This window comes from Dreissena polymorpha, chromosome 1 (genome assembly GCF_020536995.1).
Source record: "Dreissena polymorpha isolate Duluth1 chromosome 1, UMN_Dpol_1.0, whole genome shotgun sequence".
NCBI lineage: Eukaryota > Metazoa > Mollusca > Bivalvia > Myida > Dreissenidae > Dreissena > Dreissena polymorpha.
In genome coordinates, this window is record NC_068355.1 from 128,328,649 (window position 1) to 128,356,132 (window position 27,484).

The 27,484-nt window shown below is 34.8% G+C and overlaps 1 protein-coding gene across 7 annotated transcripts in view; it reads left to right on the forward strand.

Moving 5' to 3' along the window:
- Window positions 1-27,484, forward strand: part of LOC127849355 (uncharacterized) — an 81,585-nt gene that overhangs the window by 38,424 nt on the left and 15,677 nt on the right. For 5 of the 7 annotated variants that reach the window (XM_052382091.1, XM_052382090.1, XM_052382092.1 and 2 more), the window contains 11 exons: window positions 1,200-1,484; window positions 10,950-11,070; window positions 12,731-12,924; window positions 13,897-14,036; window positions 14,618-14,771; window positions 15,544-15,641; window positions 16,485-16,722; window positions 21,838-22,007; window positions 22,455-22,614; window positions 24,056-24,217; window positions 25,740-25,898. In XM_052382091.1, coding sequence (XP_052238051.1) covers window positions 1,200-1,484; window positions 10,950-11,070; window positions 12,731-12,924; window positions 13,897-14,036; window positions 14,618-14,771; window positions 15,544-15,641; window positions 16,485-16,722; window positions 21,838-22,007; window positions 22,455-22,614; window positions 24,056-24,217; window positions 25,740-25,898 — 1,881 coding nt within the window. The remainder of the gene's footprint in view (window positions 1-1,199; window positions 1,485-10,949; window positions 11,071-12,730; window positions 12,925-13,896; window positions 14,037-14,617; window positions 14,772-15,543; window positions 15,642-16,484; window positions 16,723-21,837; window positions 22,008-22,454; window positions 22,615-24,055; window positions 24,218-25,739; window positions 25,899-27,484) is intronic. The other 2 variants (XM_052382094.1, XM_052382096.1) reach the window with 1 other exon arrangement.

The window sequence follows — 27,484 nt, forward strand, 5'->3', positions numbered from 1 at the left end:
AGGGACAAGACTAAACACTCATGCATGTAACCCTGTTTTCACAGAGCAAGTCTCATATACCTGGCATTATGAACGTCAAAATGTTGGGTCACTGCATGACAAATTTTGGTTTAATGAGATGCGTGTATGTTTCATTATAATACAATCGGTCTTGATGAACCTTTAAATTCCTCACCCATATTGAACATCAAAATGAAAACTATGTTCCAACACTTGTGCATTAGTCATTCTGAATTGGATTCTAAAAATCTATAGATTTGTGTCAACTTTCAGATTTCAGGAAAATATTTAGGTCCTTGCATACAGATTATAGCAACACCTTCCAAGAAGATTTGTAACTGGTCTGGGATAGAGGGGCTTAATGCATTTGCTTAAAGTGTTGTCCTTAATGTGCCTGTGCATTTTTGTCTGCACAGGATTATATAAGAGACGACACTTTCTGCTTTTATGTTATTTTTGTTAACCAGGTTTTCCGAAGGAAAAAACTGGTTACTAGATTGGCGAATGCGGGCGGGCTGGCGGGCTGGCGGGCTGGCTGGGGGGCTGGCGGGCGGGTGGAACAAGCTTGTCCGGGCCATAACTATGTCGTTCATTGTCAGATTTTAAAATCATTTGGCACATTTGTTCACCATCATTGGACGGTGTGTCGCGCGAAATAATTACGTCGATATCTCCAAGGTCAAGGTCACACTTTGAGTTCAAAGGTCAAAAATGGCCATAAATGAGCTTGTCCTGGCCATAACTATGTCATTCATTGTGAGATTTTAAAATCATTTGGCACATTTGTTCACCATCATGGGACGGTGTGTCGCACGAAAGAATCACGTCAATATCTCCAATGTCAAGGTCGCCACGACTAAAAATACATTTTTTTTTAAAACAAACTTACAAAGGGGGTTAATTTTGTTTTTCATTTCAAAAGTTCAGTTTGAGTTTTCTCCCTTTATCAGATTTTTTTTCACAATGAAAACCTGGTTTTGTGACTATTTTTTCCCTTGTTTTTAGTAAGTTTATTCAAGACAAAATCTATTTTAGGCAGAAAATCTGCATGCATAGAGCCTATTTCCCAGAGCAAATCTTATTTATACCTTGTGTATTTAGGGAAAAACTGGGTCTGCTTCCAGCCCTTCCCCCCAGGGGACTGCAATATTTATTGGTGCATATAAATCATTTAACATAATGCATGTGTTTTTGTTCAGATAACATTCTGTCTGGAGCCCTGGAGCCAACAAATGGTCATGCATGCATAGGGGAGAACTTAACACTCACTTGTAGACTTAATGACAGTCAAAAACCATGCCTTGTCTACCTACATGTATACCCAAGTGAAAAAATTATTACCCAATATGAGTTGGTGGACAAATATTCGTACAAATTTACATTTGTCAATGTAAGCAAACAAACGTTGGAAGTAATATGCATGTGTGACTCGTGGCGAGTTACGAGGGACAGTGATGAGTGGACTATCATTAAAGTTCTGTACAGTAAGAACATTTAATTTTATATTTCACCTTCACCCACCCACCTTGTCTGCAACTGTATAAATGTAAGTCCGCCTCAAAATTATATACAAGCAAACTTCTGTACATAGCAAATCATAAAAAAAAATTACAACACAGTTAAAAAAATCATAGTCTGTATGTACTTTTAATGTAATTTCTTTGTGTGTAATTTGAGTCAATGTTTCACAAAAATTGTAATACCCTTACCCAATGCACTCAAAAGTCTATTTAAAGCCCTATAAGCACTCACAATCAACAAATATTTGGTAAAATATTTAATGAAATAAAGTTAACCCATAAAAAATCAGCGGTCCCTACAGCAATAGCCAAAACTTTAACGCTAGATCTCCGAATTATTTACGAGCAAACACGCAGACCTAATAGAAACCACTGTCAAGTGCTACCCAATTGAAAGAAAAAGAAAGATGATCACAGTTATTTATTGCCCTGCATGCACTTTCATTTTTGCGGGCTGTCTTTTCCTTTTTTATCTTTCTGAGTTGCTTAGAGAAGGCCATCCTCACTTGAGCTTCGCTAATTAATAACATAATGATTATTAATTAGAACAACATTATGTGCTTCCAACGCAGCCTAAAGCCAAACTCGTGTTCGACTGTAAATGTTCCGATATCATTGCAAAAATGAAAATGGATAATATAGTCCAACACAAAATAAAAACAAGAATTTTGTATCTCGTTAAATCTATGTTTCCAGACTACATCTAGCGTTGAAATTTTGGCTTCTGCTATTAGGAACAATTATTTATTTTCGGTTTACTTTATTTTATGAAATATTTGACAAAATATTCGTTGATTTTGTTTTTTTAACGGGCTTTTATATGTTATATTAGTGCTTTTTGTGCGCTGTCTCTTGACAAGACAGATACTGGGAATTGATGGGCAGACGGTTTGGTAAGCACCACGTTAGTTGTTTCCACTCTCTAAGTCCTACAGTTTTCATCAAATCTTCACCATACTCTCTGGAAATGTTGTTGACATAAGTGGACACAAAGTTCAATAACCAGCCAGTTTGCAACAGCAACCTCAGAGTTATTGTGCTTTATTTCTTACTTTTACAGTTAAGAAAAAAAGTTAATTGAATCTTCACCGAACTTTCTTGAATTGTTTTGTTAATATAATAGGACACGTTCTTGACCAGCCAAATTACACCAGGAACTTTACACCAGAGCTTTGCACAATTTATGCAAACATTTTATAACTTATCTTCGCAAACTTTTTCAAACTTGTACTGACATAAAATAGTGGTCAAGTTAAATCAACAGCCGAACCAGGCAAGGCTCATCAGAGTTATTGCCCTTTGATTATAATATTAAATTCCCTGTTGCAGCTTATTTACTTCATTCTCTTTCCACCAAATCTTCACAAAACTTTCCAGAAATGGTGTCCATTTTTTTACATAAGGGGTATATAGACTGTCCCTGACCTTGTTTGCACAGGAATTGGCTTTCGTTCCCTTAATATGTTCCCACTGTCAGATTCTTTGCATATTCTAATATCTCAATTCAGGACGTGATTGAATCGTTGGTCTTTATCATGCCAATCAAGGTCATTTTAAGTAATATAAAACATGTACCAAACTTTGTTGGAGATGTATTACAATCACAAGCATCCATTAAGTTAATTAATTGTAGTTGTCCTGTATTAATATCATTTTGGTCATTAGTCAGAGATGAATGATGACAGCATCCAATATGATATATCAAATCGTAATTACCACTGTGTTCTTAAATAAAGCCAGCGGGGAATTCGGCTTCTTAAGGTTGTTACGTCGATGTCAAAATAAAACTTTTTTTATATAGCATTTTAAGAAAATTATTATAATTTGACTGTGTACATGTAGCTTATTATTAAAACAATTTAGTGAAAGATTGAGTTTACACATGACATATTGACTGTTTATTGAAACAGATTCTTACTTTGGCATGTATTTTTATGTCCCCCACTATAGTATTGTTTTTGCCCTGTCTGTTGGTTGGTTGGTCTGTTGGTTGGTTGGTTGGTTGGTTGGTCTGTTGGTTGGTTTGCGCCAACTTTAACATTTTGCAATAACTTTTGCTATATTGAAGATAGCAACTTCATATTTGGCATGCATGTGTATCTCATTAAGCTGCACATTTTGAGTGGTGAAAGGTCAAGGTCAAGGTCATCCTTCAAGGTCAGAGGTCAAATATATGTGGCCAAAATCGCTCATTTTATGAATTCTTTTGCAATATTGAAGATGGAGCTGCACATTTTGAGTGGTGAAAGGTCAAGGTCATCCTTCAAGGTCAGAGGTCAAATATATGTGGCCCAAATCGCTTATTTTATAAATACTTTTGCAATATTGAAGATAGCAACTTGATATTTGGCATGCATGTGTATCTCATGGAGCTGCACTTTTTGAGTGGTGAAAGGTCAAGGTCATCCTTCAAGGTCAGAGGTCAAATATATGTGGCCCAAATCGCTTATTTTATGAATACTTTTGCAATATTGAAGATAACAACTTGATATTTGGCATGCATGTGTATCTCATGGAGCTGCACATTTTGAGTGGTGAAAGGTCAAGGTCAAGGTCATCCTTCAAGGTCAAATATATGGGTCAAAATTGCTCATGTAATGTCACTTCTGCAATATTGAAGCTATCAATTTTATATTTGAAATGCGTGTGTATCTCAGGCCGCGGCACATTTTGAGTGGTGAAGGGTCAAGGTCAAGGCCATCCTTCAAGGTAAAACGTCATATAGGGGGACATTGTGTTTCACAAACACATCTTGTTTTTATGTATTTTGAAATTAATAGGATGGGGAGTGTTTATGAGAGAATATTATGGCATATGAAGTTGAGTTAATTGGTTTGTGATAAAAGAAGCAGAATAATGTGCCTAAAGGTCCCAAAATGACAGATTTTGCAAACTGCTGATAACAAAATTTTATCATAACGGGAGCACAAATAAATGCAAAACATCTGCAGTTTGGTTACATGTTACATTTAATTCCAGCCTGAAATCTCAAGAGATTAAGACAATGATCATACTTTGAGAGTTCAATCAATGACTTTGTGACAAGTTGCAGAAGTAACCCTGCCTTAGTAGACCATCCTTGTCCAGAGTTATGCAATATCTTTCAGGAACATTTAAGATGTTTTAATGTATTCCAATAATTTGAGTTATTAATCCTTAAACACTGTTATGTTTTCAAAGTGTACGAAGTATTTGTAATCCAAGATTTTACATGTGAATAATAATGATTGATATATTGTAATTTATTCATAGAAGTGACTACATTTTAAATATTTAAATTTATTTTTAATTCACAGTAATTATCCATAATTTTACAATGAATGGAATCTTTTGTTAGAAATTTGAAAGAAACCTGAGTATCGTGCACAATTGAAATGTTTTTACCTGGTTTACAATTATAAATATTAAGAAGACTTGTTGAAACAGCTCTAATTAAACTTAAAATTGTATAGCTTAATGTTTAATTGCTTGTAAAAAAAGTCAATGCTTTTTACAGAAATCACCAGGCATAGTTTGAACATTGTGAGAATGATGTCCTAATTTATTTAACAGCACAACAACTGCACACTGTAATGATCAGTGTCAAGAATATATTTTTATATGCAACCTGGGTCATGCGAAAATGGGTCTTATCTGCTTTGCGTCCAGCATAGCTCTAGAAGAGTCTGCACAACTGCACAGTTTGATAAGGAGCTAGGATGTCTGTTACAACATCATGCAATGTTTTGTGGTATCATAACTCATAAGGGGACAGGTTAGCTCCTTCCTGAGGGTGTGCGGATGTGCATGCTTATCTGCGGCTATGTTGACTGCAAGGCTAATTTTTTAATGACGCTCAAACCGTTTCTCATGTATTATTAGGAAACATGTAGAGTAAGTACAGGTTGGAAAATATGGCATGTATTTTGACATTTTCTTATGACTTAGTAAATCAAAGAATTTCTTCTTCCAACATTTGCAATTATTAAAGTTTTAGTGCATATTATTTTCATTTGCCACTCAATACTTGCAAAAATGTATTAAACTTCAACAGATTTAAACTATTTTATGTTGACCAGTAGAGAAAGGGGTAAATTTAATGAGCAGGGAACACTTACCCTACATTTATGGTTTAGGTCTTTCCCTGAGATGTACATATTAATTATGCCCCTCTTTGAAGAAGACAGGGTATATTGTTAAGCTGGGTGTCAGTTGGTCTGTTTGATGGTCGGTCTGTCTGTCTGTCTGTCTGTCTGTCGGTAGAGTTCTTTTCTGATCAATAACACGTCAACAAAGTGACCGATTTGCTTGATACTTAAGATGTCCATTTGCCTTGGACAGTAAATGACCCCTATTGAAACTGAGGTCACAAGGTCAAAGGTCAAGGTCACTTGCACAAAAATTGTGAAAATTGTTTCCGATCAATAACTCATTACCGAATTGACCGATGGGCTTGATACTTCACATGTGCATTGGCGTTTGACAGTAGATGACCCCTCTTGAAATTGGGTTCACTAGGTCAAAGGTCAAGCTCACTATCACAATAAGTGGGAAATTGTTTCTGATATTAATAACTTGTCAACGAATCGACCAATATGCTCGATACTTCCCATGTGCATTGGACTTGGACAGTAGATAACCACAATCATAATTGAGGTCACTAGGTCAAAGGTCATGGGAATGGTCATAATAAGTGTGAAAATTGTTTCCATTCAGTAACTTGTCAACAAATTGACTGATTTGCTTGATACTTAACATGTGCATTGGTCTTGGATAGTAAATGACCCCTATTGATATTGGGGTCACCTAAGTTCAAAGCCCTGTTTCGGGGGCATATGTCTCTGACAGAACTCTTGTTACTAAGAATTCTTTAAATCAGTAAACTAATAATTTTGAAATCCTTTGGTTGTGAGTCGTGTTGTTCATTTTTATAATATTTTTTAAATGATGTAACTTATATCTCACAGGTTATGATGTTTCTGCAATCTGTGTTTTTGTTAATTTTTAATGCAAAAAAACTTCATTCTCGCTCACATAATAATTGAAATCCATTCCAGTAGTTTGGAATAAGGCATCTAAATAGAAATAATAACTTTTAAGTTATTGCCTCATTTTTCTGTGCTTTATAAACCCATTTGGGAGCACTTACTTTTCAACAAGCATCAACCTTTGATCATTCTCGCTGTGGTTCTTTGCAATTTGTTATATTTTAGAATGAAAACTGTGATTATAATTGCTGGAAATAATAGCAATCCATTAAGCATTCTGATTGTTGCTTGACAAGGTTCGTCTATGACTCCCACATGTGTACTTTTATCAGCTGCTTTGTCCATTTTGTCCACAGACATGACTTGCACAATTCCAAGTAAATTCCCAGCCTATTAATGTTACCCTCTGCATGCATTGACATATTTATAATTATAATTGAGCCGCACTATGTTAAAACAGGGCTTTATGAATGTGCGTTTCAATTAACCATACAGATTAGCCTGTGCAGCAGCTTTTATGAACTTTTTTGTTTACGGGAAGTCTCTTCTAAACGAAAATCAAGTCTAGGTGGAAAGTGTCCTTCCTGATTAGCCTGTTCACAGGCAAATCTGGAGCGATACTTTACGGCAGTTTACGCACATGCATTAATACTGGTTTTCCCAGTGTGAGGCTCACATAAGTGTATGGGTACAGTAAAACTCTATTATTATATGCTTATTATACTGTTCCTTTCTTTTACAGGTATTTGGTATGTAACAATTGGTGTTATTGCCTTTTGTTTTGAGTTTTTCTCTTAATTCTTTGACCTCTTTTGTTAATATAGTAACAAAATGACCAAAAAAAGAGTTACAACAATGATTATTTTGTATTATGTTTGTTTAACAATTGCTTGTGTTCAGTATTTCTGAATATATTGCTTTTTTTTTTAATTTTAATTACACTTTATTTATATTACATAGTTATAATATTGTTTGAATATCAACATGTTCTTATAATTATCTTCAAAATATAATTATGTATTATGCTTGTTTACATGAAATTGATTGGTCATCACAATTCTTGCAATTTTGCTTAATTAAAACACTTGAAATGAATTTATGCAATTTTGTTGACTACATAAAAGCAATTATTAATTTCTACAAAGAAATAGCAAACGGAACAGATTAAAAACATTCAGGTACCATTTAGAATGTTATCATAAAATTAGCAAAAAATAGACACACTTTGTATGTTGTGTTGTCTTATAATTTGCATATAAGCACTCATGTCACTTTTGAATCTCGAATGATTTTTGTAGTTACTTGGTTATTCCTAGACACAGTAATTATCCTTTAGTCACAACTAAATTCAGATACTGTGTAAGCAATGACAATTTAAGAATTACCTTATATTATTATTTTGTTTGTTCTTGAATATGTCACAAAAACACAAAAAAAACATGCTTTCCTATAATTATATGATCCTTATTAAATACAGTTATGTTACCATTACCGGATCATTACCCATAGTGGATCACTTTGATTTTCAAGATTGCGTATCGCGATAAATAGTTGACATTTTAAGATGATATTTTGCACACAGCATCTTCAAGGCCTGTTCTTTAAAACGCATTGATTGAGATGTAATCGGAGCTATTCTTTGTCAGAACATTTTGGTATGTTTTGCTGACATGTATATACGTCTTTGTTGACTTCCCTCTCGTTACCAAATCGAGGTTGAACATTTTTAGCGGCCACATGCGATATTTCTGTTTGGAAAGTAAGAAGTTTACGCATAAATTTAAAGGCCATTTAGTAGTCTTTCTGCCTGCAAAAGTCCATTTCAGTTTTGATTCGTGTTTAAGATTTTGCAACACCTTAAATGAAATAAAGAATTAGGGCAATAACGGATCGAGCGTGATAATATGCGTATTGATTATATATTATATTAAAATATGTGTACATTTTTTTTATTCTTACAATAAATGATATAAATCTTTAAATGTTTTATTTATGTTCCATGTTCAATATCGATGATAAGATATGATTCAAACAATTTACATGTGTGACATAACGGTATATGCTTATTATTTATTCTTATGATAGAAATTTTAGTACAGATAGATTTAATAACAGGGAAATATTTTAATAATATGTTTGAGTATGTAACGTTGCTGTATGTTGCGGGTATTTAGGAATTAACATAACAGATGTCAGTTCGGATAGGACAATTTTGTAATGAAGTTTGAAAAATTGATTATGGAAGTATGGTTTCATTTCTCCAATGTAGTTCAATTATCGGGAACATCTGTTGACATGGTCTTAGTATGATTAACAATTTGGCTCGTAAGTCAACATTACTTCAAACCAATACATAATTAAAATATGATAATTATACAAGGGTAATTCCAATTTCCCAAGATACATAACGATACAAGTTCAGATTGAATGTGTATCGAATGTGTATCGGGGTTTACATAATTGATTATAGAAGTGTTAGGTTTCATATTACCAATGAGGTTTGTCCATAGATAACATCTGGTTATATGATCAAGTATGCTTAATGAAATGAGGTCTCCTGTTCCCAAAGTGATAATTGTGTATTGCACTTTTCTGCTGTGACAGATGCATGAGCATCCATCCAATCAATAAGGGTTATTTGAAGGGGTGGGTTTAGAAAATTGGGGTAAAAGTACAGTCAACCAATCAAGAATGGGATAGGAAGTACACTTCAACACCGTTATTTCGAAGTCGTTGGGACCGTTAAAAAAACTTCGGATTAACGATAATTCGAAATAAACATTTGACATAAGACTTCTTTGATTCCTTTAAAATAAAACGTTGTGGCATTCGCATGGTTCGGTTACATGCTTACTTAAAAACGTAAACTTGTCAGATAGCAATAGATTTCTACTCGTAACAAACGGGGGAATAAACGATTCGTTTTCTTGTTTTTATTTTTCTCTAATTACAGAACATATAAAATAAAACAAATAACACAAATTATCAGACATACATACATATGAATACATTTTCGGAAATGAATTAACCTTTTTTTAAATAATACGCGATGTCTCTCTGAACACTGGCGTTCGCGCAGACGACAAGTGTAATTATCGGCTTTTGAAGCGCCATGACAAAGGTGTGAAATTACGCTCAGTATTTTGCAATTTTGACTTCGAATTAATGATTGATAATTAGGTGCGAATTATAGTGTTGGGACCGACAGCATCACTTCGAATTAACGATTTCTTCGGTTTAACGAAGTTCGGATTAACAATGAAATTTTACATTTAACAAACAAGAATCAAAATCGGGACCCGAAAAATACTTCGAAATAACAGTTACTTCGGATTATCGGTGTTCGAAATAACGGTGTTGAAGTGTATCTAAATTTTATGTTTATGTACCTTAGAATAAAATGCTGTGGTGTTGTTGTAAGAGGGGGATTCTGCGGTTAGATTTGGAAAAGAACTTTGAGAGTTGTCACGTCTTCTTGACGTGGTGGCCATGTTGGCCGCTGCGCTGTAAAATTGTATTTCACGAACAATAGTAAGCGTTGTGTTAGAATATATTCAACAAAAATAAATCACAATGAAAACATGGTTTATAAGATGCCCATATCTTTTCGATCTTTTTAGGATTTTTAACAGTTAATTCACACAAGAACACCATGCGTAAAGTGTGGATACAAGATTACATATAGAAAACAATAACAAAAAAAGAATATTATTTATAACGGGCAATGTAACTTGGTCATTGTAAACAACACATTTCATGTTTAGACAGTTCAAATAGCGTGTTAGATGCCCTCCTGAGTGGTTACGGTTACAACTGATCCTTTAATGCATGAATTCTGCGGCGAAAAAAAAGGTATCGCAAATACATTTTGCCTGCGTTTAAAAAGAAGACTATGTGCTGAATCAGTAAGCAAAGGTAATATTTAATCAAACTGGTGTAAAAGAAGTCTTAAAACATTTATTGCTTTCCACCAGAACAACTTAATTACGCTACTGATCTGATAATGGTAACTTGACTGTACTTTATAATTAAATGTGAAAACTGGGCTAATTGCATATGCGTGAAGCACATTCCAAATTAGCCTACGCAGTTCACAAGTCTTATCAGGGACTATACATCCATGTGGACATCTTTGTGGACTAATGTGGGATGACACTTAACACACATGCATTAAACATAGTTTTTCAAGAACACATTTTAAATAGTCATATTATTTGAAAACAAGTCAGCCTATACTTCTCAAAGACTTCCATTTGGCAGTCAGCACAGACTTATAAGGAATAGCACTTCCCGCTGAATGTATTTTTAGTTTAAACTTCCCGCTGTAAATGTATTTTTCGTTTAAAGGAAGACTTTTATTACCAAAAATCAAATTAAGATGGAAAGCTTATTCTTTTATTCTAAGCCTGTGCACGTGCATTGAACCAATTTTTACCAAATTGCCATATTGTTTTCTTGACAGCCCAGCCTATACCTCTACAAGACTTCCATTGTGAAGTCTACAACTACCAGGACAATATGACCTGTACATGGAACCTGGGTCAGAAGTATGAGCCTAATCCGCCAGACATTGAATGCAATTTGTAAGTGAACCTGTCCATTTATTTCAAATAAGCAACGCTCTTTAAATGGGGGTTAATTCATGTGTGTAAAGTGTCGTCCCAGATGAGCCTGTGCAGTGCACAAAGGCTAATCAGGGACAACACTTTCCGCTTGTATGATATTTTTCGTTTAAAGAAATTATCATCTTAGCAAAAATCCTGTTGAGGCGGAAAGTGTAGTCCCTTATCCGCACAGGTTAATCAGACGACATTTTACGCACATGCATTAAACCCCCTTTCCTCATAGCGTGACCCAAATGTAATTTGTATGTACATCATTACAAGAGATATTTTTGACTTTCAGCAAAGTGGTTCCTGGGACCTCGACCTTTTATTATGCCCCCCTTCGAAGAAGAGGGGGTATATTGCTTTGCTCATGTCGGTTTGTCGGTCTGTCGGTCAGTCCGTCGGTCCGTCCACCAGGTGGTTGCCGGATGATAACTCAAGAACGCTTGGGCCTAGGATCATAAAACTTCATAGGTACATTGATCATGACTTGCAGATGACCCCTATTGATTTTGAGGTCACTAGGTCAAAGGTCAAGGTCACGGTGACCCAAAATAGTAAAATGGTTTCCGGATGATAACTCAAGAACACTTAGGCCTAGGATCATGAAACTTCATAGGTACATTGATCATGACTCGCAGATGACCCCTATAGATTTTCAGGTCCCTAGGTCAAAGGTCAAGGTCACAGTGACCCAAAATAGTTAAATGGTTTTTGGATGATAACTCAAGAACGCTTAGGCCTAGGATCATGAAACTTGATAGGTAGATTGATCATGACTCGCAGATGACCCCTATTGATTTTCACTAGGTCAAAGGTCAAGGTCACGGTGACCCGAAATAGTAAAATGGTTTCCGGATGATAACTTCAGAACGCAATATGCCAAGGATTATGAAACTTCATAGGTACATTGATCATGACTCGCAGATGACCCCTATTGATTTTCAGGTCACAAGGTCAAAGGTCAAGGTCACTGTGACCCGAAATAGTAAAATGGTTTCCGGATGATAACTCAAGAACGCTTATGGCTAGGATCATGAAACTTCATAGGTACATTGATCATGACTGGCAGATGACCCCTATAGATTTTCAGGTCACTAGGTCAAAGGTCAAGGTCACAGTGACAAAAAACATATTTACACAATGGCTGTCACTACAACGGAGAGCCCATATGGGGGGCATGCATGTTTTACAAACAGCCCTTGTTTCATGATTTGGATTAGGCCACACTTGTTATCAAAAAGCAAATGTTTTACATCATACTGCCTCAATGAAGACACATGAGAGATTTTAACAGATTTTCTAATCACTTTTATGTCTGCTCTATATATGTCTTATACCTTTTGACAAATTTTGATGAAACTTGCCTCAAAAGCTAAGTGCACTGAGATTATGTCCTGACAACATAGTTAAATAATTTAGGCTGTACGGGTCAAGGTAAAAGGTGTGAGCCTTCACTTTCATGTTTGCTCTGTTTCTCCTACATCTGTTAGAGATATTTGTGAATCTTGGCTTAAATGTTTAATTCATCGAGAACATGTACGTGTGACCATGCTGTATTAATTGTTGTTATTTGGATGAAGCTCCCAATTGGGTTGTCCAAAGTTGTGGTGATTTAGATATTGCTTATTTGCAGTCGACTGCCTGAATTGTCTGGTTCGTGGACCCCCTGCTTAGCAAACAAAGTGCCTGACAATCTGGTCACAGTTGTTTTCAACTCAACACGGGCTGGGGACTTCAGCTTGAAACCTGTTGAATTCAATATGACTGTTGCCTCAAAATGTGGGAAAAACGTCTCTGGCTTGTACTCTGTGATTACAAAGGACACAGGTTGGTTTGATTTACATATGTTTCTTAAAAATATAAATGAATAAAAATTAAATATTAAACTATAATTTTGTTTATTAATAGGCAAATGGAATATATGTTTAAATATGTAATTCATGCAGTAGTAGTTTTATTTTAGCACTGAAACACATATCATGGTAAGATACAAACAGATACTAATAACAAATACTGATGAATGACTAGTTAAGTAATACATGGCATAATATAACAAATATAAGTTCAAATACATAAATGTATCCTTACTTCAGGATTTTAATATGTAAAACGTCAGACATAATATCATGTGGTCGTTTCTAAATGGCAAAAAACAACAATTGCCCCACATCCTTACTCAGAGCACAAGTCATGTTATAAACATATCACACAAATACATAACAAATACAAAAAAAAAATAATCTGGGGTTACTGCCTTGGAATGGTTAATGCAAAGGATTGTTGGTATGAACCGATTAAAGGGAGCTACAAACTTCACACTTTGGCAATAGTGATTCAGGAAACATTTACAGGTAAATACAAAATAACCAAAATTAAAAGTCCTACAGCTGGTCTTTGATTAAAAAGCTCAAGGGACATGTCATCATATAGTTGAATATTCAGATCATTGTCATGCATATTCAGGAGGAAGCCACAGTTATGGATGTTAACGGCCATTTTTTCTTTGAAGAGACTTTTTTTAAACAAAGAAACAACAACACAAAAGAAGAAAGTGTCATCCCTGATTACAGCACAGACTGCACAGGCTAATCAGGGACTACACTCCATATGCATTTAGTCCTGTTTTCCCATCTAGCAAGGCCCATTTAAATGTAAATTCAAATTAATCTTCTTTCAATACAATTAAAATTAATTAGCAAGACAACACTTGTCAATTAAATTATCTGTAAAGTGATCAATGGTTGAGTGTTGACCATGGCAAAGCAACAGAAATATAATTTTCTAAACATTTTGCTTCAGTGCGCCCCGCCCCTGCTAAAGATTTAGCGTCTGCGGTGATCAACAGCACTTGCATCGAGTGGAGTTATAGGCAGGATGCTAATTATCATCGTCAAAAGAAGTACAACCTTACTGTCTCCAGTAGGTGGAATGATGAAAAGGTAACTCTTGACTCTGAAATTCTTATTTGTGGCCTCCTTTAGTGAAAAGGTTTCATCAGATTATCTTTTTATGTTCCCCACCACTATAGTGGGGGACATATTGTTTTTGCCCTGTCTGTTGGTTTGTTGCTTTCATTTGTTTGTTTTTGTGTTTGTTTGCGTCAAACTTTAACATTTGCCATAACTTTTGCAATATTGAAGATAGCAACTTCATATTTGGCATGCATGTGTATCTCATGGAGCTGCACATTTTGAGTGGTGAAAGGTCAAGGTCATCCTTCAAGGTCAAAGGTCAAATATATAGCTTCAAAGCGGCGCAGAAGGGGACATAGTGTTTCTCACAAACACATATCTTTTTACTAATAAAATCGTGAAGGAATTGTGAACAAGTACAATGTCATCGTTTTGTGTTCATTCCTCATAGTTAAAAATGATGTTTCACTTCTGGACTCTGCATGCAGGAATGATGCATTTTTATGCTCCCACAGGAAATCACATCGTTCATCCAGCCAGCACTTGATATGCTCCCCAAACAATCTAAAATATGTACATCATGAACTTTTCTCACCCAATCATTGCAGGTTTTCACAGGTTTAACTAAAGAGGAAAACAACAGTCTGGTGGTGTGTGACCTCCACCCATTCACTGAATACACAATGACAGTACAGCTTCATCCAGAAAACAAAGGGTACTGGAGCAGACCTATGTCAATCAGCAACACAACCCTCCAGAGTGGTATGCTACCCACATTGGAGCAAACTTTGAGATCTGTAGTTTTTGCTGCATTCAATATACAACTTTAAACTGTCTATGAATGGGCTTTGTGTAACTGCATATTGTCTTAAAATTCTAAAAAAACTTTGATTTTGATATTCACAGTTTTATAATTGAGTCTTGAAGGCACAGGTTAATTAGGGATGACATTCTCCAATTAGGTGATATTTTTTGTTTAATGGAAGTCTTTCCTTTAAATGAAAAAACAATTAAGGCCGCAAGGGTCGTTCCTGACTAACCAGTGCGGACTGCACTGGCCAATATGGGACAACATTGTACGCACATGATAAGTTACGTCCTTCTAGTATTTGTTCAGTTATGGCCTTGAATTAACTTAAATAGGCAATGTTCATCAGTTACCAATTGAAAAGCACATTTTTTAAAGTACGATCTTAACAAAGTTTAATGAAAATGTTGTTGGACTGTAATCATGGTTAATATCTATGCTCATCGAAATGGCCTCTGATGCAACCAGCCGTAAAACCAGAACAGCCTGTAAGTTACTCGCAGTCAGTTCAGGCTTTATGCTGTTTGCTGCTCATTAGAATCTTAGGGTTCCAAATGAAAGTTTTTAAACTAAAAATCTAGTGAAAAAGGTCTTTAAGTTATTTGGATTTATTTTTAAAGAACTACAAATGTATCAAAGTGTGTAATTGAGTGGTAGAGGGTTTAGTTTTTATTGTATTTTATGTAAAAATAGCACATCCTGATTATTTTTTTCTTTGTTTTATAGTGCCATCGTCAGGCCCAGAAGTGATTCCCGGTAGTTGCTACTGGAATCCACAAGACTGCATACGCGGCAATCACAGGGACCTCACTGTCTACTGGCAGGTAATGAACAACATTTGAGTCACATTCCAAGGAAAAGGGGCTTAACCCTTTGCATGCTGGGAAATTTGTCGTCTGCTTAAATGTCGTCTGCTGAATTTCTAAAATTAGCATTTTCTTCGATTTTTTTCAAAGAATACTATCAGAATAGCAAACAGTTTGGATCCTGATGAGACGCCACGTTCTGTGGCGTCTTACTGGATCCAAACTGTTTGCAAAGGCCTTTGAAATTCGGTTCCCGCAATGAAAGGGTTAATACATGTGCCTAAATCTGCTATCCAAGATTAGCCATGCAGTATTCACATGCTAATACATGTGCCTAAATCTGCTATCCAAGATTAGCCATGCAGTATTCACATGCTAATACATGTGCCTAAATCTGCTATCCAAGATTAGCCATGCAGTATTCACATGCTAATCAGGGGCAGCACATTTTAAGAGACTTTTCAAATCCAAATTTCATATAAGCGGAATGTGTTGTCCCTGATATGGGACGACACTCAATGACGTACCTGCATTGAGCCAGAGACTCATTTCTTCTCTTACTCATGACCTACAAATATTTTTAACAAATATAAACAATTTTAAGTTAAGTAAGTGATTAAGCATGGCTTTGTTATTTTCGATTCTATTTAATTTATTTAAGATGCAAATTTGAAACTATTAGACTTTCAGATGGATCAAACAAATATTTGAATCCACATCTTTTTTATCTCATATTGTAACAATTAAAATGATGAAATCTTTTACTTGTCTGTTTTGTGTGGCATGTCTTTCTGACAAGTTTGAAGTTAAACTATTTGACTACCATATTGTTCCTAAATTGACACATTTTCTTTTTTTAAGGACATACCAGAGAATCACAAAAATGGTGAAATCACGTTTTTCACTGTGTCTTTAACTCCGTTGGGCGGTGGAGATGTGATTGTGGAGTCAGACATTGCCTATAGGGTCCGCCAGAAAAGTTTCTTGGGTCAGCGTGTGAGGTGTGATTCTGACTATGCTGTCTCTGTCATCGCCTACACTATAATAGGACCCTCCCCTATGAACAGCTACCCTATTCAAATTGCTAAATATGGCACAGGTAACTTTCATATTTGTTTTTGCATGACTTGAATGATGCTTATGTTATGCCCTTGAAGGGTGGCATATAGTTTTTTAACTGTCTGTCCGTCCGTCCGTCAGTCAGTCAGTCTGTCCGTCCGAAAACTTTAACATTGGTCATAACTTTTGCAATATTGAAGATAGCAACTTGATATTTGACCATACATGTGTATCTCATGGACCTGCACATTTTGTGTGGTGAAAGGTCAAGGTCATCCTTTAAGGTCAAAGATATGGCTTCAAAGCGGCGCAGAAGGGGGCATTGTGTTAACACATCTCTTGTTTCATCCAAGTACTGGTACCCACTGTTGTCTTTCATGAGTTTTTATAATAACATATTTAAAAAGGTAACATGTAAGCAGAAATAGATGATGTAAACAATTATGTTTCATAGACAGTAAAGAAATTTAGAAAATTAATGACGAGTTTATAACGCATGGCGCATCTGTCAGTCCATCTTACGTTTAATTGTATAGTCAGACTGTAGACCATGTAGTCTCTTTATGATACCTTGAGAACTATTTCACCAACCATCTTCAAAATTAGTAAGCTAGTTGATTGGTTACAAATAAATATGCCCTAGCTTTTGAGGTCAACAGGTTAAATTTAAGGCAGTGGAAGAAACTTCCCATTCGGGAAACTAGGGGAATCCCCATATTGGTTTCCTGATCAGGAAACTCATGGACAAAATTTGCATTTTTATTCCCGATTGGGAAATAAAACAGAAATTTTATGGTGGGTTCAGAAAATGGACTGGGGGAAAACTTTCATATATAAATAATCTGTTTTTAACACTACCTTTCCGTAGAGGAAATACATATCTAAATTTTTACCGTGCAATTCTTTTTTTAAGGCCCTGGTTTTCTGTCAATATGGTTGCAAAATTTGTATAATCTACGTAAAAATGGTAAAATCAGTGGTTTCCCGAATTAGAAACCAAATTTCCCGATCGGGAAACTATCGGAATTGACAGTTTCAGAGGTTTCCTGATTGGGAAACATAGTTTCCTAATCAGGAAAAAGTACATTTGTATCCAGTTAATGTATACATGTATTATTTCTAGACATAAACACAAACATGGCATCAAAAGTTAAAGGTGGACGTTTTCCTTAACAATGTGGCACTAGTTCTATGCATTCATACTGGAAAATTCAGCCTAATCAGAAAATTGTCCAAAGAACTAAGATCAGAAAAGTACAAAAGCCCTTTAGTACCACTGAAAATTAAAAAAAAAGTTTGAAGTCGTATTAACGCAAAAAGAGGCCTAACTACGATAACTTACACATAATAACACAAACAATTGCATTATAATGCTAATAAACACGTAAAAACGCTTAAAAAGGACAAACTGAAAGGCGTACAAGCGCTTAAAAGGCGTTATAATGCTAGAAAAGGCGTATCTTTCTTTTTTGCCCACTGTTAATTAATTTAAATGTTTTTAATAATATGATACCTTTGCAATGTATAAATATATGTCATATAATAGTTATTTTCCTGGATGAGTGATTTAGAAATACAAATGGTGTTACTTTAATTGGGCGTAGCTCTTTTACATCGCATTTGATGTAGATGACTTGCGATAATTTTTGCAGCAGAGCATTGAACACTTATCAAATTAGGAAAACACATAGTGATTACTATCAATATAAGAAACATATAATCGAGCTAGCAGTTTCACAGTTAGTGTTTTATACCCAACAAAAGGCTTAAATGCTATTAGTTTGTTGTTGTTGTTTTGCAAAAAGGGTCCTAAAATATGGTTACATGTTAAATGCATTAAGATACTTAAGTGCATACATTTACGTGCTGAAAATGTGTTTGTTAAGTATCATCATTCTAGCAAAACTACAAAAGATTTACGTGTTACATAGTTTTACAGTCCTTTTTCGCTGATTTCTCAAATTTAAGTTTAAACTGTACGTTTCTTAATAATTAAATTGATGACGAAGATTTAATTGTCGTTTTTGCAGTTGATATTTGCATTCATCACATACTAATAAACTTGTATATTTCATGTCGGTTTATAAATGAAAAAATCTAGCCACGATACTTAAGATTGAAAATTGAAATCACGCTGTCTTACTAACTGCAAAGGGGCAAATATACGCAATCCTGATATGGATATTGCCTATGTACGGGTTGATCTTAAACTCAATACTCGATAATATAAAGCAGACGCAAAATTAAGTACGATGACGATAAGGCGATAAAACTTTGTGTTGTCACCATTGTACTGACTCATTTTCACCATCATAATGTTGTTATATATTGGGTTTTCATTATCGTACTGTCACGTTATCATTATTGCATTGCCGTGATATTGCATTTTCATAATCAAACTGTCGTGTTATCATCATCATTATGACGTGTTATCGCCATCGTACTGTCGCCTTCCGGTGTGGATGTAACAATAATAGCATCATCGTACTATCGAGTATTCCTTATAAAACCAATCCATTCATAGGGGATGACAATAAGTTGATTCCGTACAAATGTCGGTTGCCTATTCTAGCTTTCAAGGACGATTTCTAAAGAGACTGAAATTGTCTTTACAAAATCAACAAGCAAATTAATTGAATTGGTATCCCCTGCCAATATACTTCTAGACACAAAAGTTTTCTGGACGGATGGACAACGCCAACGTGCATCATCCTCTTATCCATATATATACTCATACCAAGTTTCAATGAAATCCATCAAAGCACTTCCAATATATGACTCCAGACACACACAAAAAGCATTTTTTCAAGATACAAAGGGCCATAACTCTGTTATTATCCAATGGTGTACAATGCCATTTGGCATGCATCATTCTCTTATCCATATATATTCTCATACCAAGTTTCAATGAAAACCGCCAAATCACTTCCAAGATATAGCTCCAGACACACAAAAACATTTTTTCAAAATACATAGGGCCAAGATATGACTGAAATTGTCTTTACAAATTCAACAAGCAACTTCATTGAATTGATATCCCCTGCCAATATACTTCTGGACACAAAAGTTTTCTGGACGGATGGACAACACCAACGTGCATCATCCTCTTATCCATATATATACTCATACCAAGTTTCAATGAAATCCGTCAAAGCGCTTCCAATATATGGCTCCGGACACACACAAAAAGCATGTTTCAAGATACAAAGGGCCATAACTCTGTTATTATCCAATGGTGTACAATGCCATTTGGCATGCATCATTATCTTATTCACATATTTTCTCATACCAAGTTTCAATGAAAACCGCCAAATCACTTCCAAGATATAGCTCCAGACACACAAAAACATTTTTTCAAGATACATAGGGCCAAGATATATTGGCTCCGGACACAAAAGTGCTGGACGGACGGAAAGACGGACAATGCCATAACAATATCCCTCCGCCTATGGCGGGGGATAATAAACTCAAATGTACTCATAACACTTTGGTTTGAATTAATGTCTTCAAAGAAGCCATCACTTTATATAGTACACAAGGCGTTATTACGCCTTTTTAAAGCGTATGAAAGCCTTTGAAATTGGTGTTATTACACCTTTCGGTGTTATTACGCCTTTTTAAGCGTTTGTACGCCTTTTAGTTTGCATAATTACACCTTTTTAGCATTTGTACGCCTTTTAGTTTGGCGTTATTACGCCTTTTAGTTTGCGTTTGTATGCCTTTTACTTTGTGTTATTACGCCCTTTTTAGTATATGTATGCCTTTAAGTTTGGCGTTATTACGACTTTCTTAGCGTTTGTACGCCTTTAAGTTTGCGTTATTAAGCCTTTTTTAGCATTTGTACGCCTTTATTTCGCACAATTATGTCTTTATTTTGCGTTATTACATGTCTATTAGCGTTATAATGCGTTTGTTTTTCGATACTACATGTTTATTTGCATAGAAATGCCTTTTCTCGCGTTTATACGTTTTTGCACTCTTTTATTTAAAATTTCAGTGGTACTAATAGGCTTTCGTAGAAAAGAACAATTGTTAGTGGTAGATAAAGTCCACAAGCATGAACAGCTTTTCAGTCAATGCTAATAGTTTCCGGATCAGGAAATTTGGTTTCTAATTCGGGAAACCACTGATAAAATCTGTACGGTAAAAATTTAGATATGTATTTCCTCTACAGAAAGGCGGTGTTAAAAACAGATTTTTTTGTGTTTTAAAGTTTTCCCCCAGCCCATTTTTTAAACCCACCATAAAATTGCTGTTTTATTTCCCGATTGGGAATAAAAATGCAAATTTAGACCATGAGTTTCCTGATCAGGAAACCAATATGGGTATTTCCCTAGTTTCCCGAACGGGAAGTTTCTTCCACTGAAAGGTAAAGGTCACAGAGGTATGAAGCATAAAATTAAATGGGTGCATATGAATAACTCTAAATTAACCATAAAACATTGCTAAAGAAGACCTTCAATTGAGATAAAACACCATATGAACATAATTGGACACTGAATTTTATAAAAATTGGGCTACTTTAATATACAGCAGAAATAAAAGCAGCAAAACCATTAAAATTGTTTAAATGCATAGTATAGAATTGAAATAAATGGCAAAAATATGGGAAATAATTGATACTGTATGGAATTAAAATATTGAAATATTGTGTGAAAAGGATGAATGTACTAATTCATTATTGTTGTCATATTGGATTACTGAATCCACTTTCTGATATGATGTCATATTGGATTACTGAATACACTTTCTGATATGATGTCATATTGGATTACTGAATCCACTTTCTGATATGATGCATATAAGGCGTATAAGATATTTTGTGGTAGTTGTTGCAATGAGGAACAGTTCTTTGTCAGTAAGTTCGGATTTTGAACAATCAATTAATTGAATATATTCAAATAATGAAAAGCAAACAATCAAATATCATTTCAGTATTCTTTCCTATCCCTATTTATAATATCCTAAAAAACAACAAGCTTCTATATTACTACCAAACATGGCAATGTCCCACGAACTAAAAATTAAGTGGTCACCTTAAAAAATATGGAAGCCAGAATAAGCAATCCCACAAACTCAATAAAATGGAACATTAAAATTTAAGATATGGAAGCAAGATCTATATTTCCCGCTTATTTTTAAATGCTATTTATAGATTTACCACAACCAGAGTTCTGGGCAGAGATTGTGAACCAAACTAATGTGGTCAATGGAACCCAAACAGTGGCCATACATTTGCCTCAGGTCTCCACTGGAGTGAAGGAGAAACTTAAAGTTCAGAGTTTCACTGTCTGTTACTGCCGAACATCCATGGGCAATTGCCAGGTGAGATGATGTGTTCTTATAACAACTTGTTTGTTTTAAAGTTGCGTTGGAAGCAAAAAAAGTATAATTAAAATTGGTTCTCTGGGTAGAATCAAGAGAATTTATTAGAAGTAAGTGAAAATATGCCCATTACCTAAGAAGATATGGACTTAAAGTATTAAGTCATTGGTTTTCCATGCTGGAAATTTAGTATTTTTTACATGGCTCCTTTTATGTTCAAATATGGAAAATTAGGCGTTAAAATTCAATCAAGATGTGGGTTTTCCCTGATCATGTCACTTCTAAAATATAATAATGTTCATTACTATAATATATTAACATATACCGGATAGCTTGGTTCACTACTTTTGATTTGAGAGTCCTTAACAAAACCGTCCCTATTTTATAACAATGTAGACAATGTCGACACTGATTTCATTTCTGGTAAATGTTTTTGTCCTGTTCCAGAGCAATGTTCCTGTGACCTGCTTATATGCAGACGGCTCAGAAGACACAGTCAATGTGACAGTTACATTTCCAGAAGATTACTTGTATGGGGTATCCATGACAACGCCTTTAGGCAACAGCGGCTTGATGTGGCAGAGTTGCGTGTACCTTCAGAATGCAGGTAAATGTTGTGAACCCTTATTTAATGTACTTATTGACTGTGAAACTGATTTCTGAGTTACTGGCATTGACAACATGTGAAAATCATAAAAGGCGGAAAGTGTCTGTATACTTTTGGGCATTTAAATGAAATCATAAGTAATACAAAAAACTATTAATTTTGAGAAAAGTTTCAGAAACAAATGGTTATTCGGTTAATTAATATGAGTGCATATTTCTAAAAATAATGCAAGTAGCATAGTGTAAATCAGCCATGGTGGTTTGGTTTCTACATCAGTACTCCATAGTATGGTTTGTTAACTCAGATTATCCACCAAACATTATTTTTATACTACAGTTAGAGATTTGTACAAGGGTTTATATTGCAGGTATATAGAGAATATTATGTGAGTTTTGGATAAAGATCAAGTTTATCATGCGAGGCTTAGAACCGATGTAGCGCAAGGCTTGCCGAGCGCTTACATGGTTCGTGCCGGGCATGATAAACTTGATCTTTATCCAAAACTCACAATATATTCTATTTATCCCATTATTTCCTCACAATTTTACATTAATAACTGTAAAATATGGCATTTTTTGACGATTTAGTTTTTCCGTAGTTGACAAAAACAGATTCTCCAAATATTTGGAAAAACCCAAATCTGATCTAAAAATAGCGATAGTATAAAGCTCATGTTTATATGATCGTTGTTATACTGTCGATTTTCATCTGGTAATAGGATAAAACTCTGTTTATCAATCAGTTGTTTGGATTTTGTTTAAACCTATTGATTTAATTACAATTGCATTGAAAGCCTTTGGTTTATTAAGACATTTTACCCCCAAATCAGTTTCTGGGTAAGAAGACTACTTGGTGTCTATTGTGGTGATGTAAAGAATGCTCCCATTGTGGGAATCGAAACCTGGACATCCCAGTTGCAAGGCGGATACTATATGCTCTATGCTGTGAAACTTGCATTGGTTAAGTGGGTTGGAAGGTCCGCTTTTAATGTAATACTATTGTGGAGAAATTTCTTCCACATTTTTAGCGATTAAATTGCTACCTCAAAGATGTCATCATTATGATTTGTATAATATACATGTATGTGCAAGACACTTTGTATATCCCCTGTGATCCATAGATACCTAAGACATTTACCCATGCTGTTTTAACCGTTTCCCACTCAGAGGCGAAGTGAAAATGGCTATGTGCAAACAGCATTAAAACAGAACAGCCTGAGAGTAACTCGCAGTCTGTTTAAGTTTTTGTGTGTGTTTTTTTTGCTGTTATCAGTATCGAAGGGTTGGAAATTAAGCCTTTGAAACTTAAATCTGGTGAGAAAAGTCTTTAATCAAATTTTAATTTCTTAGGGACTTCAAATGCTTGAAAGTACATATCGAAGTGGTAAAGGGTTAAAGGTTAATATAAAGCTCTACCGATTATTGCATATTTATTCAAACAGTGCCTACCAAGGCCCCATTGGATGTGATGGCTCGGACCGGAGCAGACGACAACACGATAATGGTTCTGTGGTCCCGGCTGCCGTGTGAATCTGGTCAGCCGTACATTGATAGCTACACTATCCAGTACTGCCCAGTGGAAAAGAGTGACATGCCATGCTCAGGTAGCAAGTAGACTGTCAAATATTAACTTATATTATAAAATAGTAAAATAAACTGGAAGGAATTAGAATTTTTTGGTCAAAACTGGAGCATTTTGTATCTACAAACATCTATTTTACCAGACCACATCTGGCGTTGAAATTTTTGCAATTGCCATAAGGAAAAGTGATTTTTAACTGTAAAACTTTATTTTACGAAATACTTTACAAAATTTTCGTTTATTTTGAGTGTTATAGAGGCTTATCAAATATGGGCTACTGATACTATTGCAGAATTGAGATGGGTTACAAATATAATTTTAAATTTTACAAATTATTAACTACATGTACGGTTATTGTAGCGAATCTTCACACATCTATTTCTGTTACTAAAGAAAAACTTGTCAAGGACCAGTATATGCAAAGTTTGTCAAATATTGGATGGTGTCATAATTTCAAAGTTGACAAAATATTGATTAGTGTTATTATTGCGAAGTTTTAAATGGACCATCAACCGCGATTGAGGAACAAACAAAAGTTCTAAAATACCATATTTTTTACAATTATTAGTTTATATTGATTAAAATATCATGACTGGTATATTACATTACTTTAAAAATGTTGGTAAGTTTTCATATTTTCAGTATGTTCGGTAATAAATTTTACTCGATACAGCTGCGATATAACTACCAGTTAACTATAAATAACGAAAGTTGATTGATGATCATCGTCATGTGGTAAACCCAGGAATGCAAATTGTGCATACCTAGTGAATTGTATATATTTTATATATAAAATGATGAATCTTCTTGCGTTATTGATAGTGTGTATATTGTTATGTCACCTATTTTTGCGATGTACTTTCGATTTCACATCGCAAAATTTTATTACCAAATATATTGAAATCAGAACTTTTTTCAAGCAATGTAATATACCAGTAGTGATATTTTTATCAATATAAACTAATAATTGAAAAAAACAACATGTTATTTTAGAACTTTTCCTTTTTTCGTCAATCGCTGTTGACGGTCCCTTTCATATGCAATAAGATACTGATATACCGGTAATTGTAAAGTTTGTCAAGTATGGACTATTGATATGATTTCAAAGATGATCAAATATGGATGACTGGTATTATTGCTAAAGTTTGTCAAATATTGACTATTGTTTTATGCAAAGTAAAATATGGGATTCTTTCATTTCTGCTTAAGTTTATCTAGTATAAGTACTAGGTTATCGGATATGTGCCTCTGATATTGTTTCTGAGTTTGCCATAATATGGGCTAATGATAATATCGACACATTTGTTTTATGAGGGCTCAAATATGGGCTCTAGGTAATATTGCAAAGATTGTAATGTATGAACTTTTGGTGTTATTGCACTATTTGTCAAATATCTACTTTTGATATTAATGCTAAGTTTATCAATTACGGGCTACTCACGAATGGACTTGAATTTTTTGCAAGTTTCTTATATGTAGCCTTATTTAATTGCAGTGTCTTTCCACTCTATACTGCTATTGCTAAGTGTTCAATACTGTTTCAGGCTCGTGCAAGCAACTGAGCGTGTCTGGTACTGACTCCAGCCACACAATAGAGGAGTTGATAAAGGACCAGACCTACTGCTTTACAGTGATGGGTGTAACATCAGAGAGGATTCAGGGACCGGCCAGCAAGCCTGCCTTCGCTGTAGCCAAAAACAAAAGTATGCATATAATGTTATATATTTTTGTGCTATTGTTGCAAATGATCTCAACCAAGAAACAAACCGTTACTAAATTCGAATGTAGTATTCTTTTATTGTTTGGATTAATGTGACTGAACTCCTTGTAATAGAAATTTTGTTCTTACATGTTATTAAAAGACCTGATGCTGTTCATGTGATTCGTTCTTATGTTATAATTTATTATGCCCCCCTTCGAAGAAGAGGAGGTATATTGTTTTGCACATGTCCGTCGGTCCGTCCGTCAATCAAAAGGTTTCCAAATGATAACTCAAGAACGCTTAACCCTTAGACAACATTGCGTTTAATATTGCTATATTGTCAGTACATCAAGTATGAGCAACTGTCACATATCTCTGTTGCAAACAGACCACATCAGCCTATAATATTGCTGTATTGTCAGTACATCAAGTATGGGCAATTGTCACATATCTCTGTTGCAAACAGACAACATTGCCTATAATATTGCTGTATAGTTAGTACATCAAGAATGAGCAACTGTCACATATCTCTGTTGCAAACAGACAACATTGCCTATAATATTGCTGTATTGTTAGTACATCAAGTATGAGCAATTGTAACTTATCTCTGTTGCAAACAGACAACAGTGCCTATAATATTGCTGTATAGTTAGTACATCAAGTATGAGCAATTGTCACATATCTCTGTTGCAAACAGACAACATAGCCTTTAATATTGCTGTATTGTTAGTACATCAAGTATGAGCAATTGTCCCATATCTCTGTTGCAAACAGACAACATTCCCTATAATATTGCTGTATTGTTAGTACATCAAGTATGAGCAATTGTCACATATCTCTGTTGCAAACAGACAACATTGCCTATAATATTGCTTTATCGTTAGTACATCAAGTATGAGCAATTGTCACATATCTCTGTTGCAAACAGACCACATTGCCTATACTATTGCTATATTGTCAGTACATCAAGAATGAGCAATTGTCACTTATCTCTGTTGCCAACAGACAAAATTGCCTCTTATATTGCTGTATATATATAGTTAGTACATCAGGTATGAGCAATTGTCACATATCTCTGTTACAAACAGACCACATTGCCTATACTATTGCTATATTGTCAGTACATCAAGTATGAGCAATTGTCACATATTTCTGTTGCAAACAGACAACATTGCCTATAATATTGCTGTATTGTTAGTTCGTTAAGAATGAGCAATTGTCTCATATTGTTGTTGCAAACAGACCACATGGCCTATAATATTGCTGTATTGTTAGAGCATCAAGTATGAGCAATTGGACATCACATATCTCTGTTGCAAACAGACCACATTGCCTAATATTGCTGTATTGTCTGTACATCAAGTATGAGTTATTGTCACATATTTCTGTTGCAAACAGACAACATTGCCTATAATATTGCTGTATTCTTAGTTCGTTAAGTATGAGCAATTGTCTCATATTGTTGTTGCAAACAGACAACATTGCCTATAATATTGCTGTATAGTTAGTACATCAAGTATGAGCAATTGTCACATATCTCTGTTGCAAACAGACAACATTGCCTATAATATTGCTGTATTGTCAGTA